The sequence below is a fragment of the Pseudorca crassidens genome, chromosome 3 (genome assembly GCF_039906515.1).
Source record: "Pseudorca crassidens isolate mPseCra1 chromosome 3, mPseCra1.hap1, whole genome shotgun sequence".
Classification (NCBI taxonomy): Eukaryota; Metazoa; Chordata; class Mammalia; order Artiodactyla; family Delphinidae; genus Pseudorca; species Pseudorca crassidens.
This window is the reverse complement of record NC_090298.1, coordinates 109,378,148-109,396,215: the sequence shown is the minus strand read 5'-3', so window position 1 is coordinate 109,396,215 and position 18,068 is coordinate 109,378,148. Positions and strand designations below refer to the sequence as shown.

The 18,068-nt window shown below is 45.6% G+C and overlaps 1 protein-coding gene across 11 annotated transcripts in view; it reads left to right on the top strand.

Annotated features, from left to right (window-relative positions):
* Nucleotides 1–18,068, top strand: part of ACSL6 (acyl-CoA synthetase long chain family member 6) — a 65,965-nt gene that overhangs the window by 27,488 nt on the left and 20,409 nt on the right. For 9 of the 11 annotated variants that reach the window (XR_010942089.1, XM_067731671.1, XM_067731672.1 and 6 more), the window contains 7 exons: nt 8,697–8,770; nt 10,349–10,426; nt 11,885–12,019; nt 12,420–12,554; nt 13,628–13,723; nt 14,881–14,953; nt 16,797–16,885. Coding sequence is in view for 10 of the 11 variants with exons in the window: in XM_067731671.1 (XP_067587772.1) it covers nt 8,697–8,770; nt 10,349–10,426; nt 11,885–12,019; nt 12,420–12,554; nt 13,628–13,723; nt 14,881–14,953; nt 16,797–16,885 (680 nt within the window). In the remaining variant the exon portion in view is untranslated. Of the gene's footprint in view, nt 1–8,696; nt 8,771–10,348; nt 10,427–10,483; nt 10,562–11,884; nt 12,020–12,419; nt 12,555–13,627; nt 13,724–14,880; nt 14,954–16,796; nt 16,886–18,068 lie in introns of all 11 variants that reach the window. The other 2 variants (XM_067731670.1, XM_067731674.1) reach the window with 2 other exon arrangements.

Below are 18,068 nucleotides of genomic sequence, written 5' to 3'. Positions count from 1 at the left end.
CATGAGGGATCTAGTTCCCTGACCAGGGATAGAACCCGGGCCCCCATGCATTGGAGCACGGAGTCTTAACTGCTGGACCACCAGGGAAGTCCCTGTCCCCAGTTTCTTACCTGGGTGGTTAAAGGTGCCAAGTTGGAGGTGGGAAAGTGTGTGAAAGGGCAGTGCAGATGATCTGGGGCAAGATCATCTGCACAGATGATCTATGCCGTGGGCAAGGCTGTCAGGGAGAGAAAATGATGCAGTCCATGCCCAGTGCTGACAGAGGAACACGTGCATCAGTGTCAGTGCAAACAGCCAAGGAAGGCTTCCTAGGGGAGGCACAACGCACCTGAGGACCACGGCTACAGGCACAGTACTTTGCAGCCTGCAGTGGCCCGTTCACCCTATCACTGTGTCACTGGGGCCTCAGCACGACCTGTGAGGCAGGTGGGGTGGAGACTATCCAAGGGGGCACCAACAGCAATTGGAGGCAGAGGCTTGTGCCCTGTTCTCCCATTTCACAGCCCAGTGCTCTCCCCACTGCTGCCTCTTCATCTCATCTGATGACTCGGGAAGTCACTTGCCCTCGGCCTGAAGGGGCAAGAAGGTTCCAGCCTGTTTTCCAGACCTAGGGCTGGCCTACCTTGATGATAGCTCTTGATGGGCAGTGACCTGGAGTTCCCCACGCCTTCCACAGATGGAGCCTCCAAGGCGGTTGGCAGATCCTTGACCAGCCCCGCAGGCAGGATAATCCTTGTGGGTAGATCACGATAAGCATGATGTTATTGAATCAGAGTGGGTTTTGCCATTAACTCAAGTGGGTCTGAGAATTTCCACCTGACTGCTAAACCCTGTCAGGAGAGAAATAACACAGCCTTTGCTTTCCAGGAGCTGACATCCAGAGCCAGCCCAGAATTCAAAAATGCCCTTCAGGTTTTTGTTGCTTTTTGTCAAGAGTTTCACAATGTGAAATTTTGGTGACATGTCCCTCCACCCTGGGTTTGGGGGCAGGTCACTACTGCGGCCTTTAGCTTTGGACCCTTGCTGTTCAAGAGTGCCCCCTGGCTTTTTTTTTTTTAAACATCTTTATTGGAGTATAATTGCTTTACAATGGTGTGTTAGTTTCTGCTTTATAACAAAGTGAATTAGTTATACATCTGTTCCCACATCTCTTCCCTCCTGCGTCTCCCTCCCTCCCACCCTCCCAATCCCACCCCTCTAGGTGGTCACAAAGCACAGAGCTGATCTCCCTGTGCTATGCGGCTGCTTCCCACTAGCTATCGGTTTTATATTTGGTAGTGTATATATGTCCATGCCACTCTCTCACTTTGGCACAGCTTACCCTTCCCCATCCCCATATCCTCAAGTCCATTTTCTAGTAGGTCTGTGTCTTTATTCCCGTCTTACCCCTAGGTTCTTCATGACCTTTTTTTTTTTTTTTTAGATTCCATATATATGTGTTAGCATACGGTATTTGTCTATCTCTTTCTGACTTACTTCACTCTGTATGACAGACTCTAGGTCCATCCACCTCACTCCAAATAACTCAATTTCGTTTCTTTTTATGGCTGAGTAATATTCCATTGTATATAGATGCCACATCTTCTGAGTCAGTTAGTCACAGCTGCTGCCCCTGGATCTGGAAAAGAACTTGATGATGCAGAAATGTGTTGTTGCCTAGCTGCAGAGGGCAGGCCTCATGTCCAGTGCTTTTTCAGACCATGGAGTCTCAATTGGAAGCTGAGCCATCCTGCCCAGGCTCTATGTGGTGGAAGCAGAATGTATGGAGGCTAGAAAACAGGTTGTGATTCAGTGCCCAAACCTCTCACTCCAGCGGTGTGGCTGGTGCCAGGGCAGAGCTGGGGGAGTGAGCAGGCCTCTTACCTGACGTTACCCTGCTTGGCTGCACGTGTGGATTTCCTTGGCATTAGCCTAAGCCTGTGCTGCGCCTCTGGTAGCCATCCTCTTGTCCAGCACATCACAGCTGTGGATACAGCTTCCCTTCCATGACAAGTGTCCTGGCCTCAGCTTCATCAAGAGCCACATCATTCTTTCAATGAGGAAAGATGGAAAATATGATCTGAATCTGACATTTGAATCATGATTCTGGTGGAATCATTCTGGGAAGATTTTTCTCTTGATGTGTGATGGAAACATCTGTGGAAATTCCCAGAATAGGCCAGTGCTTTGGAGCCACCAGTTAGGCCAAGAAGGCCCTGGAGGAGGTGAGAGCTTGGGGTTTGTCTGTACTCAGGGATGGCTAATGGGTGGGTGTGTGGTTGGTTGTTCGTTTCAGAATAACCATCAGCTGGACTGAAATCAAGCTGCCCTCTCCAAATAAAAGATAATTTGTGGGTATAAAGTAGCCCAGTCTGGGGACTTGCGCCCCATGAATGATAGTTCAGATGTATCTTTATGCGTTCATGTGCTACCCTCCCTTCCTAGAGAAGAAAATACAGTGGTCTTTTATTTTATTATTTATTTATTATTTATTTACTTATTTTATATATTTTTGGCTGCATTGGGTCTTAGTTGAGGCATGCGGGATCTTCACTGAGGCATGCGGGATCTTTCGTTGTGGTGCGCAGTCTCTTTAGTTGTGGCATGTGGGTTTTCTCTTCTCTAGTTGTGGCGCACAGGCTCCAGGGCACGTGGGCTTAGTTGCCCTGCGGCACGTGGGATTGAACCCACGTCCCCTGCATTGTAAGGCAGATTCTTTACCACTGGACCACCAGGGAAGTCCCTACAGTGGTCTTTTAAAACATATCCTTCTTAGTCTGGGTTTTTAACATTCTTTTTCTAATTTATGTAGATTCATTCATTCAGCTCATTTATTGAGCATCCACTATGCCTCAGACCTAGTGTTGGAGGCTGAGGACACAGGGATGGACAAGACACGACCCTGCCCTCATGAGCACACAGCTCATGTCATGAGGCAGTTCACTGCCTCGAGGGTCTGCATCCCAGGGTACATGGAGTGCTAGGCCACCCAGAGGTCAGGACAGCGGGACAGAAAGGATTTCAAATCTAAGCAGAGTCTTGAAGGATTGGCAGCTGGAGGAGAAGAGGAGGAAGGGCATTCTCAGCAAAGGGAACAGCATGTGCAGAGGACCAGCGGCAAGAAAGAAAATGTTTCTTTGAGGGAGAGTCGACTGAGGAAAAGAGAGGTCTGGTTGCAGGGCCTGGGAATCCTGACAGGAGAGGAATGATGGGGGTAGGAGTTCCAAATAAAGGCTGAGCAGGAGCAGCCAGAGAGGCTAGAGGAGAATAGAACCTGTCAGCATTGTCGATGGCTAAGCTGTACCCATAGGATGCTGCCACAAAAACACCTGCTGGTGCTCCTGAGACAGGGGAGGTTGGAAGCAGAAACTGATTATGGTGGACTGAGGAGTGGATGGGAGGTAAGGATGTCAACTCAGCAAGTGTGGACAATTCTTTTTTTTTTTTTTTTTTTTTGGCGATACGCGGTCCTCTCACTGTTGTGGCCTGTCCCGTTGCGGAGCACGGGCTCTGGACGTGCAGGCTCAGTGGCCATGGCTCACGGGCCCAGCCACTCCGCGGCACGTGGGATCTTCCCAGACCGGGGCACGAACCCGCGTCCCTTGCATCGGCAGGTGGACTCTCAACCACCGCGCCACCAGGGAAGCCTGACAACTCTTTTAAGAAGCTTGGCTGTGTCACCAAAAGGCATGCTCCATAATGTTCCCAGCAACACGATTTGGAAAGTCAAAGTCTGGAAACAATGCAAATGACCCTTCAGCAATAGAATGGTATATCTACAAATAGAAAATTATATACCTTAATGTTGAGCGAAAGAAAAAAGGCACAAAATATTGTATGATTTCTTTTTTTTTTAATAACAAAGTGAATCAGTTATACATATACATATGTTCCCATATCTCTTCCCTCTGTGTCTCCCTCCCTCCCACCCTCCCTATCCCACCCCTCTAGGTGGTCACAAAGCACAGAGCTGATCTCCCTGTGCTATACAGCTGCTTCCCACTAGCTATCGGTTTTATATTTGGCAGTGTATATATGTCCATGCCACTCTCACTTTGTCTCAGCTTACCCTTCCCCTTCCCCGTGTCCTCAAGTCCATTCTCTAGTAGGTCTGTGTCTTTTTTCCTGTGCTGCCGCTAGGTTCTTCATGACCTTTTTTTTTTTTTTTTTTTTAGATTCCATATATATGTGTTAGCATACGGTATTTGTCTTTCTCTTTCGGACTTACTTCACTCTGTTTGACAAACTCTAGGTCCATCCACCTCACTCCAAATAACTCAATTTCGTTTCTTTTTATGGCTGGGTAATATTCCATTGTATATATGTGCCACATCTTCTTTATCCATTCATCTGTCGATGGACACTTAGGTTGCTTCCATGTCCTGGTTACTGTAAATAGTGCTTCAGTGAACATTGTGGTACATGACTCTTTTTGAATTATGGTTTGCTCAGGGTATATGCCCGGGATTGGGATTGATGGGTCATATGGTAGTTCTATTTTTAGTTTTTTAAGGAACCTCCATACTGTTCTCCATAGTGGCTGTATCAATTTACGTTCCCACCAACAGTGCAAGAGGGTTCCCTTTTCTCCACACCCTCTCTAGCATTTATTGTTTGTAGGTTTCTTGATGATGGCCATTCTGACTGGTGTGAGGTGATAGCTCACTGTAGTTTTGATTTGCATTTCTCTAATGATTAATGATGTTGAGCACTCTTTCATATGTTTGTTGGCATTCTGTATATCTTCTTTGGAGAAATGTCTATTTAGGTCTTCTGCCCATTTTTGGATTGGGTTGTTGGTATTTTTCATATTGAGCTGCATGAGCTGCTTGTATATTTTGGAGATTAATCCTTTGTCAGTTGCTTCATTTGCAAATATTTTCTCCCATTCTGAGGGTTGTCTTTTTGTCTTGTTTATGGTGTCCTTTGCTGTGCAAAAGCTTTGAAGTTTCACTAGGTCCCATTTGTGTATTTTTGTTTTGATTTCCATTTCTCTGGGAGGTGGGTCAAAAAGGATCTTGCTGTGATGTATGTCATAGAGTGTTCTGCCTATGTTTTCCTTTAAAAGTTTGATAGTGTCTGGCCTTACATTTAGGTCTTTATTCCATTTGGAGTTTATTTTTGTGTATGGTGTTAGGGAGAGTTCTAGTTTCATTCTTTTACATGTACCTGTCCAGTTTTCCCAGCACCACTTATTGAAGAGGCTGTCTTTTCTCCACTGTGTATTCTTGCCTCCTTTATCAAAGATAAGGTGACCATATGTGCATGGGTTTATCTCTGGGCTTTCTATCCTGTTCCATTGATGTATATTTCTGTTTTTGTACCAGTACCATACTGTCTTGATTACTGTAGCTTTGTAGTATAGTCTGAAGTCAGAGAGCCTGACTCCTCCAGCTCTGTTTTTCTTTCTTCAAGATTGCGTTGGCTATTTGGGGTCTTTTGTGTTTCCATACAAATTGTGAAATTCTTTGTTCTAGTTCTGTGAAAATGCCAGTGGTAGTTTGATAGGGATTGCATTGAATCTGTTGATTGCTTTGGGTAGTATAGTCATTTTCACAATGTTGATTCTTCCAATCCAAGAACATGGTATATCTCTCCATCTATTTGTATCATCTAATTTCTTTCCTCAGTGTCTTATAGTTTTCTGCATACAGGTCCTTTTTCTCCTTAGGTAGGTTTATTCCTAGGTATTTTATTCTTTTTGTTGCAATGGTAAATGGGAGTGCTTCTTAGTTTCACTTTCAGATTTTTTGTTGTTAGTGTAGACGAATGCAAGACATCTCTGTGCATTAATTTTGTATCCTGCTCCTTTACCACATTCATTGATTAGCTCTAGTAGTTTTCTGGTAGCATCTTTAGGATTCTCTGTGTATAGTATCATGTCATCTGCAAACAGTGACAGCTTTACTTCTTTTCTGATTTGTGTTCCTTTTATTTCTTTTTCTTCTCTGATTGCTGTGGCTAAACCTTCCAAAACTATGTTGAATAATAGTGGTGAGAGTGGGCAGCCTTGTCTTGTTCCTGATCTTAGTGGAAATGGTTTCAGTTTTTCACCATTGAGGATGATGTTGACCATGGGTTTGTCATATATGGCCTTTATTATGTTGAGGTAGGTTCCCTCTATGCCTACTTTCTGGAGGGTTTTTATCGTAAGTGGATGTTGAATTTTGTCGAAAGGTTTTTCTGCATCTATTGAGAGGATCATATGGTTTTTATTCTTCAATTTGTTAATATGGGGTATCACATTGATTGATTTGCATATATTGAAGAATCTTTGAATTTCTGGGATAAACCCCACTTGATATGGTGTATGATCCTTTTAATGTGCTGTTGGATTCTGTTTCCTAGTATTTTGTTGAGGATTTTTGCATCTATGTTCATCAGTGATACTGGCCTGTAGTTTTCTTTCTTTGTGACATTTTTTTTAAAATTAATTTATATATTTTTTATTTTTGGCTGCATTGGGTCTTTGTTGCTGTGTGCAGGCTTTTTCTTGTTGCGGCAAGTGGGGGCTACTCTTCGCTGCAGTGCACGGGCTTCTCATTGTGGTGGCTTCTCTTGCTGTGAGGCACGGGATCTAGGGGCCCAGCCTTCAGTAGTTGTGGCACACGGGCTTAGGTTCTCCACGGCATGTGGGATCTTCCCGGACCAGAACTTGAACCCGTGTCCCCTGCATTAGCAGGCGGATTCTTAACCACTGTGCCTCCAGGGAAGCCCCCCTTTGTGACATCTTTGTCTGGTTTTGGTATCAGGGTGATGGTGGCCTCGTAGAATGAGTTTGGGAGTGTTCCTCCCTCTGCTATATTTTGGAAGAGTTTAAGAAGGATAGGTGTTAGCTCTTCTCTAAATGTTTGATAGAATTTGCTTATGAGGCCGTCTGGTCCTGGGCTTTTGTTTGTTGGAAGACTTTTAATCACAGTTTCAATTTCCGTGCTTGTGATTGGTCTGTTTATATTTTCTAGTTTTCCTGGTTCAGTCTTGGAAGGTTGTGCTTTTCTAAGAATTTGCCCATTTCTTCCAGGTTGTCCATTTTATTGGCATAGAGTTGCTTGTAGTAATCTCTCCTGATCCTTTGTAGTTTTGTAGTGTCAGTTGTTACTTCTCCTTTTTCATTTCTAATTCTATGATTTGAGTCTTCTCCCTCTTCTTCTTGGTGAATGTGGCTAATGGTTTATCAATTTAGTTTATCTTCTCAAAGAACCAGCATTTAGTTTTATTGATCTTTGCTTTTGTTTCCTTCAAGATTCCTTTTTAACACACCATTCCCACCACCACCTATTGTTCCTTCTGCAGACTCCATATCCAGTTTCTGGGATTTATTGTTTTTTTTGCAGCCACGGCCTTCTTCACCTTTCTTTTTGGGACCCCCCCCCAACCCCCCAGCCCAAGCTGTAGGGAACATGATTGGGCTTTTGAAGCAATCTCATTAGTGGCTGAGTTAGCTTGGGTTTCAGATTGGAGATGGGAGAGAGGACCCCTCATTTCTCCCCTTTTGATGGGCTATAGCACTCAGCATAGCTCTCTCGCCAAAGAAATCCTTTCACAAATTCTTCCTCATTCATTCATATTCTCTCTCCCCCACCCCCACCCCTTTCTTATGGAGGTGAAATTCATATAGCATAAAATTAACCATTTTAAAGTGAAAAATTCAGTGGCATTGACTATAATACTCAGTCTTAACCTCAACTCAGCCCTTTTTTTAACCTCTTTCTGGGTGAGGGTTGCAAAGTTAACATTTTGGTTTATTTGATATTTCTTGGGTAAATTCTGCACATGGTCTAGCCCCTCACTTTTGGAGTTTCCCAGCTGTTGTATCTTCTGCCTCAGTGGAAACTTCTAATTTAATGTCTTTTGTGCATGGCTGTGTCCTTAGACCTTATAGAGCCCTATGAGGTGGGTGTCATTGTCCCTATTTTATAGGTTAGGAAACTGAGAGAGGAAAAATGACTTGCCAGTGTTACACTGCCAAGGAGGGGCAAGGCCAGGATTTGAGCCTGCTCAGATCTGTCCAGCAGCAGTGGCAGTGCTGTATCCACGTTGACATGAAATGGTGGCCAACAGCCTCCCTCCACAGCCTGCTGTGCCTTCTGTCCCCACCTGGTCTCTGTCCTCTGAGCCATCCTAGCAGCCCTGGGCTTCCTCATGAGCAGCAGTGAAAGGTCGTGTCAAGACAAAGCAAGAATATCCATGTCCCATCTCTGCCAGTGAGCAGGCAGGAGGGCTGCCCCAGCAGTCTGGACCTCCGGCCTGGCCTGAGCTGGGGCCTTTCCAGGTGCTGGATGCAGCGAGGAAGTCCTCTGCCAGCACAATTGACTGCTGGATTCTGGACACTAGAACTGCTCAGGCCCAGAGAGTGTCATAGTTTACTGGGTATATGTATAAGGAGACTGGAGGCCAAGAGCCTGTGCTCCTTGAGGAAGGCAGAAGGGAAGGTGCAGGCCAACCCATCAGTCCTGAGGCACTCCTTGAGGCGCTTGAGGTGTCACCTGCCTTCTGGTCTCAAGCACCCGGGAGCCTCAAGATGGGCTTCAAGTGTCTACAGAATGAAGGTCCCTGACACAGCATTCATCTGCCTGGGACTCTGAAGGCGGCTGTGGACGAAGGCCAGAGGTTTGCGTGGACAGCTCTGGGTGTCTGGGACTGGTGACTCCGGTGCTGTTCTCAAGGAGTGGCCCTTGAGCTTCCCACTAATTCTCCTTCTTGCTCTCTCCTTTCAGGGAACCCAAAAGGTGCGATGCTCACCCATGGGAACGTGGTGGCTGATTTCTCAGGCTTTCTGAAAGTGACAGAGGTGAATAAAGTAGACTCACCAATGCAGGTGTCTCTCAAGGACACCCTCAAGCCTCAGAGGTTTTTTGGGTTTTCTTTTTTTTCCCTGATACAATCTGGGCTGCCTTTCACAGGCAGGAGTTTCTGTTCTCATTAGAGCAACCTCACTTTCACAGATACTTTTAACCCCAAGCACTGAAATGATCCATACCTGGTAAATATTCAGTTGATTTCTGAGAGTGCTCAGATCCCAGAAAGAAAAACGTGGAAACCTATTTTTCATTTTTAACTTCAAATATTAAGATACCTGTGGTTTTACGTATACCTTTATTTAAAAGTAATCCTTAATAACTTGTTTTTCCAAGTAGGTCAGGGTTTAATTCAGTCATTTTGTGTTTAAGGACTACTAGAGTCTGAGAAACAATGGCAACTGCTAATTTATAAAACTGTACTTAAAAAAGGTAAATCTAAAATCAAAAAAGCTTGATAACTTGGCCTGACAAAAACATGTTAGCACTTTTTAACCGGCTAAGAAAGAAGGACCTTTTTCCACAAGTGGTGAGTATCTGAATGTCCTACGCTTTCCTAAAGGAGAAAGGAATGTACCTTTTCCTATATAAATTAAGCTTTTTCTCTACTGTGGAGAAAATCGCTATCCACATTTATGCCAGATGGCATTATGGAGCATATGCCCATTTGTTATATATTTTGGTGGAAAACCGTGAGACACTGTTGGTAGCTGAGCCCAGACCAGAAGCCATGAGCAAGGTCCCCTGGGCTTGTCCAAACTCGTCCAAAAGCCAGCCCAGGAGACTGAAGACCTCTGTAAAAGGGCGGAGGGCAGGGAACTCAGCCAAGGAGAGCTCATCCCTGAATGGGGCCCCCTGGCCAGGGCAGCCCCTGTCCCTGAGGTCAGACCCATCCTGGAGAGTGGGGTCCCTCTTGGCCATCCGCTTTAAGGCCATGTTCCCAGGCTGTAGCTTACGAGGCCTGGTTCCACCCACCACACCTCTGTCCGGGGCACGTACCCCAGCCCCCGTAGGCATAGACCTAGGGTTCTCTTGGCCCCTTTCTCTCAAAGGAGGACCAGAAAGTGCCAACAGGCTGAGACCCTCTGAATCGCTGTCCGGGTGGCCCAGGAAAGCTGGTGAAGTGGGGCCTGAGGCAGATCCTGCAGCTGTGGGGAGGGAGAGGCGTGCCGGTCTGGCGCGAAGACTGAACGAGGTGCAGGCCCTCCCGGAGGAGACTTCCCTGCGGAGCTCGACTCTGCTGGTTTATGTGTGCTTCAGTTGGCTCTTTGCTTCTGCAGATAACCTAGACCCACTGGCGCTTCTACCTAACACTCTGCTTCCTACACTGCCCTGTCTCTCTGTCTCTCTCTCTTTTTTCTTTCTGCGCCTCCCATCTTCCTCTCTCTCCTCTCTCTCTCACTTTTCTCTCGCTGTCATCTCACCTCTCTCTCTTTCCCCCCTTCCCCACTGCCCTTCCCCTCTTCATGTTTGCCCCTCCAGGTCATTTTCTCTTTATTGTTTTATGACTCTCTTGTCGTCTTCCTGTCAGTGTTTCTTTCCTTTCTGTCTCCCATGCCCGGCACCTGCAGAAAGTGATCTTTCCGAGACAGGACGATGTGCTCATCTCCTTCCTGCCTCTGGCTCACATGTTTGAGAGAGTCATCCAGGTAAGACGCCCGCCTGACTGACCGGGCCTTGCCTGGGCTCCTTCTGTTTTCTTACAGAGTCAGTGGGCTCCCACTTGTGCGGATGTGCACATTTCCTATTTGCCTTTAGCACACATGTTTGAGCGAATGGTGCAGGTAAGGCCCTGGCTTCAGGGAGGCACAGTCTGAGCCCAGAACCCAGAACCCTAGCAGGGTGTCACACTTGTCACTGGCAGCTTGAAGTAGAACTAAACTGGCCTGTCCTCGGAAGGTGCCACAGGGGTCAGAGGGGTCAGAGGACCTTGGACCCCCTGATCTGTCCCTACTCTGAGCACTGCTCCAGGGAGGACCCAGGCCTGCTTGTCTTGCTGTGGACACACCTTGGCTGAGAAAGGCCCCAGCTGCTCAGAGAGCATTGCAGCTCTGCACAAGTGCTTTACCATTCAAGTTCTGTACAGTATGGCTCCATTTATGGCCCAAACACCTATATTCTGTAACTTTCATCACTCACTAAACTCCTAAAAAAGGAAACAAGACAGTGAAGTTGAAAGGGGAGTCAAACTATCATGGCCCCTCAGGCTGTGGATGGGACTGGTGTTATGGTTGGACCTGGGACAGGCCTTGTGGGGACACAGAGAGAATGGAGGAGTCCTCCTGAGGTTGTGGGGACAAAGAATTATCCGTGTGTGTCACTTAAGGGACCAGCCTGTGCATAAACTATCTCCTAAGCCTCTCCCATTTTGCCTTGGGGGAGGTCTGGTACACTAGGGCGTGCTTTCAAGCTTTCCAGACCTGGATTCGCATGCCAGCAATTACCGTGAACTAGTTTTGGGACTCTAGGCAAATCCCTTTCTTTACCTCTGTGACCTTTGCATTCCTCATCTGTAAAACAGAGATTAGAAATTCTGTTTCCCGTATAGAATAGCTCTGAGCATTACAGAAAGGAGCCCCTGGCGTACTCTTAGTCCCATTAGCAACCAGCCAGGCTCTGCCTTGGCCTCCCACCGCCAACATTAGCAGCACCTCCAGTACTTGTGGGCACTGCATACCCTTCCAGAGTTGCCGAGGTATCCCTGGGGAAGACCACAGGCGCTCTGAGACCTGGAGCGGACACACCGATAGGGTGTTGTACAGCTCAGAGACTGAGTCCTCAGGGAGGCCCCTGTCCAGGCTTTGGGAGTAAGCTTGAAGGGGCAGGCACCAGTGAGACTGGCTGCTCTGGCATCTCCCAAAGGCTCAGGATTCCACCCTGTCTCCTGCTGCTTCTCTCCATGTCTGACTGGGACTTGGTGGGGAGGGGTGTGTGTGTGGGGGGGTGTCACCTCTAATGGCTTCCTTCAGTGTCCCAAGGCAGCAGCCAGAGCTGGGTGAGGGGTGTCACCGGCACCCTCCGTGTGGGGCAGAGCTTTGGACAGCTCTGGATTACAGCCAGGAGTGACTGCCCTGAGGGACTCCTCCCTTCCTGTCCACTTCTTCCAGTCTGTCGTCTACTGCCACGGAGGGCGCGTCGGCTTCTTCCAGGGAGACATCCGCCTCCTCTCAGATGACATGAAGGCTCTGTGTCCTACCATCTTCCCTGTGGTCCCACGACTACTGAACCGCATGTACGACAAGGTGAGCTCCGCGGGGAGTCTCTGGCCAGGCTGAGCAGCTGCATATCTGCTTGTTTGGACAGAGGCTGGAGCCCCAGGCTGGCTTTCTACACCACCAGCCCCAGGTCCTGGAAGTTGCCTCTTCTCTTGTATTCCATGACTCTCACCCCTCCTTCTCCTGTTTTCTTCCTATTCTCCGAAACCCTGGTTGGGAGATTTCGGGGGGAGGGCTTCTTTCCCAACAAGGTGCCTGGGCCTTGGTAGCGTTAACCTTTAGCTGGATGTCACACATTCAGTGACCTCCTGCAGGGGCAGAAATAGAGTGTGGCTTCTCTGCTGGCCAATCTAGGCCTTCTTCCTGGGGGTGTATCTAGAGGTGGGACCTGCAGTCTTTACAGCTGTTTCCAACTTCTGTTCCTCAGATTTTCAGCCAGGCAGACACATCATTAAAGCGCTGGCTCCTGGAATTTGCAGCAAAGCGTAAACAGGCTGAGGTCCAGAGTGGAATCATCAGGAATGATAGTATCTGGGATGAACTCTTCTTTCATAAGATTCAGGTAAGAAAATGAACAAGTGATGATAGAGTGGCACCCAAGTGTCCAATGGGTGACCTTACAGAAGAATTAGAGAAGTTCATCCCAATGGTGTGTAATCTTATAAAACAGTAACTTTTTGCTAATGAAATCAAAGCTTAAGCTACCACTGAAATTTTAAAGGCCCATTTTTGTTCATTGGAGATGTGTTACATTTGCCAAAGGCAACCAGCAAGAAGGACTCCTGGAAAGTAAGTTCCTTGACCTCTATAGGCAGTAGGGCAGCTTTGCCCTTGGGTAGTCAGATTCACCAAGCAAGCAGCTCTTGGGGCTCGAAGATTCTCTTGCCCCTCCCTGTAGCCTTGGCCACGGTGGCTTTCCAGTAGCACAAGGTTCTAGCCAGATGACCAAGAATCTTCCTTTCCCTCCGTGTTTCCCATCTCTTCAGCCTCTCCTAAACCAAGCTGTTTATGAATTACTCATTCCTGTCTCCTCACTAAAGTTTTAAAGCTGTGCATTACTCAAAGAACTTGTAGTTAATTCGTACCAGTACTCATTTTTCCTTACTACTCTATTTTTAGCTATGAAAACTAATATTTAAAATCTCTTGGCTCAACTTACAGAAACAAAGTGTTTAAAAAATTCTTTGACCTCTGCAGTGCATAGTAAATAGCTCATGGCATTGATTTAGAAATGAAAAAAGGCCATGCCGTTAAGGTGGAAGTGGGAAGAAATTGTCCTCAGTAATTGTTTTGGATGCTTGCAAATGATGGGAGAGTGAGGGAACAGCTGTGTATTTTAAGAAAGGGAGAACCAAAATTATAGAATGCCACACAGATTAATGGCCCTTACCTCAAAATACATAAAAGAATTGGCCATATTGTGGGTTGGATTGCAAAGCTGATTGGGCTGATTCATTTGGAAGAAGGGGGCTTCCTCAGCTCATGTGTTGTACAGCCTCAGGCGGCCTCTCTGATCCCAACCCTAGGGTCCAGGTAGGGTACAGCTGTTGAACGTTGATGTTAGGTGAGGCCCAGGTGAGCTACACTCCACTTGCCACAGCACAGACTCTGGCAGGTTCTTCTCTCTTCCCACAGGCCAGTCTTGGTGGGTGCGTGCGGATGATTGTTACTGGAGCGGCCCCCGCGTCACCAACGGTCCTGGGATTCCTCCGGGCGGCTCTGGGGTGCCAGGTATTTCCTTTATGTGGCCTTCCCTGGGGGCAGTGGGGTGAGTGTTAGGACAGGGCAGGAAACCCATTATACCCTCTACTGTACAGAGAAATATTCTGGGGGCAAGATCTTTGTGGAATAAAAGCTCCCTTCTCTGAAGATGTAAAAAGCCCAGGGTCACTGAAAGCCAAGATAACCTTGTGACATTGTGCAAAGCCCAGGTGTGTGTATCCACTCTGGGACAAAACTGTATATGGATCATCAGTGTGCTGGAGAACCTGTCTCACACCTGTACCAGCATCTCTGCATTCTCCAGCCTGCAGACTCTTTCCCAGCCCAGAGAAGGAGCACGAGGGAGGGGGATAAAAGTTCATTTGTGTGTTTTTATTTGATTCAGTAGGTTTTGTCATTGCTAAAAAAATTCATTCCTTTATTTATCCATTGAATTAATGTTTGTCAGGTTCCTACTTATGCAGACTATAGTAACATAGTTGTGACTGGTGGGTTTTAAGTAAAGTAGGCACATCTACTTCATAAATGTGCATGCTTAAAATTTTATCCTTTAGAAGCCGTGGGCTTCTTGGGAATTCCCTGGCAGTCCAGTGGTTAGGACTCAGTGCTTTCACTGCCGTGGGCTCAATCCCTGGCTGGGGAATTAAGATCCTGCAAGCCGCCAAAAAAAAAAAAAAAGGAAGGAAAAAAGAAGCCAGGGGCTTCTTACGCTGACTTCCTGTTCTACGCCAACATGAGCTGACCACTCCTAAAGGCAGCTCTCCCACATGGTCTATTCATGCGAGCACATGGGGCTCTGAAGGGGAACATCTTACAGAGACAAAACCTTTATTGGATTTTAAAATGTTTGTCTTTAATACATATTATTCAAATTAGAAATAGAGTCAGTGGTTGAAAATAGGTTAGAAGTCTTTATCTCAAACCATATAACCTTATCTACTAAGTGTCTGTGGTTAAAAATAGCATTTCTTCCAAGCAGAGTAGCTATACCTGTTGTCTGTGTTCAGTTTCTCCTGAAGGTACCTACTTCCAGAGCACCTCCCCTCCCACCATCCCCAGCATGGAGCAGCCAGATGCTCCGTGAGAGGTTAGCTGGCTGAAAAGGGCAGCCAGCTATCTGCAGGCAGGTGGGCACCTACAGTATGGTTTCTGTGTTTTGCTTGAAGGTTTATGAAGGTTATGGCCAAACTGAGTGCACAGCTGGATGTACCTTCACTACACCCGGGGACTGGACATCAGGTAGGATTGGCTGGAGATGTGGGAATGAGTTAGAACAGCAGGCTCTAAAACTTCCTCATGGAAAATATATTTACATAGGAAACAGCAGAAGAAACAGAAGAAAAACAATGATGGTAGTTTTGTCTGTGTTGTGGCATTATGGATCTGTTTCTTTTTGTTACATATTTTTGTATTTCCTACTATATTTTGTATTTTCCTATTTCTTTTATAAATAAATAGAAGTTATGTTAAAAAAAGTAGTAGATCACAAAATACAGCTCCAGGTAGAAAAATCCTATGATATCAATATATTGGATTTTATAGTTTCTAAATATCACACAGTCTTGCTTACAGTCATTTCAGAATGAAGGAAGCAGACTGTGAATTGGATATGATTTAGGAAGGAGAGGCAAGTTTATAGCAGCCAGTGCGCTGTTTCTTGAAGAGCCATTTCAGAGGCTCTTTGGAACTATGGTCTCCTGTGATAGCAACATCTAAAAGGCAATGGCAACCTCAGAAAGGAGCAGCTACTATCCACACCCTCATTCTGAAGGGACCTATCTTTCAGGGCAAGGAGGAAGCAGTAGGTAGCCCATGTATTGGCTGTCACTAAACTTAGAGCAAATACAATCATCTGAAAAACATTCAGCAAAAGAATTCTTCAGGATACCAACTTCCTCTGTGAGCCTGGAGCCACGCTTCACGCTTAAGTTTGCTCAACTACAAACTAGAAAATTTGGGATGATGTGCACAGAAAAGAAATATGCTTAGTAGTGTAATACTATTTTCAGAGCACCTTGAGGTAGTCAGCAGAAACATGATAGGTGGATTCTAAATTGAAATCACATTTGGCAAAGTCAGGTACAGAAGTTTTATCTCCTTAAACTCTAGCTGAATAAAGCCTATCTTGTATGTGAAGTTTTTGATCTCCCTGCCACTGGCACCTTTACTACACGGACCATTTTCTGAGGTCCTGGCTCATTAACTCTGTTCTTGTTACTGCGATCATATTTACTGATCATTTACATGTATACCCTTCCTTTGGACACTTTCTTCCCTCTTATGATGTCCTGCATTTTCCTATGTGAGGCTTTTGAGGTTTTACCTTTTTTATGCATCCTTACCATAAAAACTTGCAAAGGTTATTGAGTATGAGAGGATCGGTATCATTGTACAATATTATAAAAGATTTGGCGGTCTCTCATTTAAAAGAGAAACGAAAAGTGTCACAGCCTGCTTTTTGTTTATGTGGCTCACTTTATTTCAGGACCTTGGCCAGCATCTGCTTAAAAATCCTGCGCCTTGCCAGTGAATTGTGTAACCACCACAATTACTAGAAAATGACTTAGATGTAGTTTTGTGGTGGGAGTATATAAGACCAAGAAAATTTGCAGTCTTATTTGAGGGGGTGGGGTGGTGAGTTGCCTCATCCTTGTTTTCCATTTCAACAGTCTGGTGACTGGAAGAAAAAGCAATAATGACTATATTTTATGATCCCCAAACCAAAACATATGATCTGATGATGGGGAAAGTGTTTTAATATAAAAAATCCTGACTGTTTGGTTGGTGTGGGTATGAGCCTCCCCAGAGACCCTGTACAGGTTGACTCTGGGCCGTGTAAGCCTGGCCGGCTGTTTAAGAATCAGATGTAAAACAAAGGCCCAGCAGAGGTTGGCCTCTCCTTTCTCCAGAACTTTGTTTTATCATCAATGCTTGCTTGTGACAAACGCCCATCTAGAGGTGTATTGCTTTCCATCCACGATTCCCCACTTTGACCACTTGAGGGGTTTCACATGGCGTGGAGCATCTTCAGTGCTGAAATTGATCTGAACACTGACAAATGCACATTGTTCTGGTGTTCTAGGACACGTAGGAGCACCTCTGCCCTGCAATCATATCAAGCTCGTGGATGTCAAGGAACTGAACTATTGGACCAGCAAAGGAGAAGGAGAGGTAAACTTGAGCGTTTAGCCATTCATGTTTGTGGATGCTCTACATGTAGCGAGGAAAAGAAAAAAAAATGGAAATGGAATTGTTTTCCTTTTACCCTATGTGTAAAGTCATTTTATATTATTGATTAATTTGACTCAACTGAATTGAGCATTTTCTCTCCTGTTTATGAAGTAACCAACCCTCAAGGCTGGGACTGGGCTGGTCCAAAACAAGATTTGGGATTCACAGACTGTTTTAAAAATCCATTTTTTTCTTAACTGGCACGGCTTGTTGCTGTGTATCTGGGCAGGCAGAAACATGACCATTTGCAAATAGGCCAGATGGGGTAGATAGAGCTGTGGGACATTAAACGCAACAACATTTGCATTATAGGGGTCCCAGAAGGAGAAGAGAGAGAGAAAGGACCTGAGAAAATATTTGAAGAGATTATAGTCGAAAACTTCCCTAGCATGGAAAAGGAAATAGCCACCTAAGTCCAGGAAGCACAGAGAGTCCCAGGCAGGATAAACCCAAGGAGAAACATGCCGAGACTGTCGGCATGTTTTGTCAGTAATCAAACTGACAAAAATTAAAGACAAAGAAAAATTATTGAAAGCAACAAGGGAAAAATGACAAATAACATTCAAGGGAACTCCCATAAGGTTAACAGCTGGTTTCTCAGCAGAAACCCTACAAGCCAGAAGGGAGTGGCATGACATATTTAAAGTGATGAAAGGAAAGAACCTACAACCAAGATTACTCTACCTGGCAAGGATGTCATTCAGATTCGATGGAGAAATCAAAAGCTTTACAGACAAGCAAAAGCTAAGAGAATTCAGCACCACCAAACCAGCTCTACAACAAATGCTGAAGGAACTTCTCTAAGTGGGAAACACAAGAGAAGAAAAGGACCTACAAAAACAAACACAAAACAATTAAGAAAATGCTCATAGGAGCATACATATCGATAATTACCTTAAACGTGAATGGATTAAATGCTCCAACCAAAAGACACAGGCTTGCTGAATGGATACAAAAGCAAGACCCATATATATGATGTCTACAAGAGACTCACTTCAGACCTAGGGACACATACAGACTGAAAGTGAGGGGATGGGAAAAGATATTCCATGCAAATGGAAATCAAAAGAAAGCTGGAGTAGCAATACTCATATCAGATAAAATAGACTTTAAAATAAAAAAT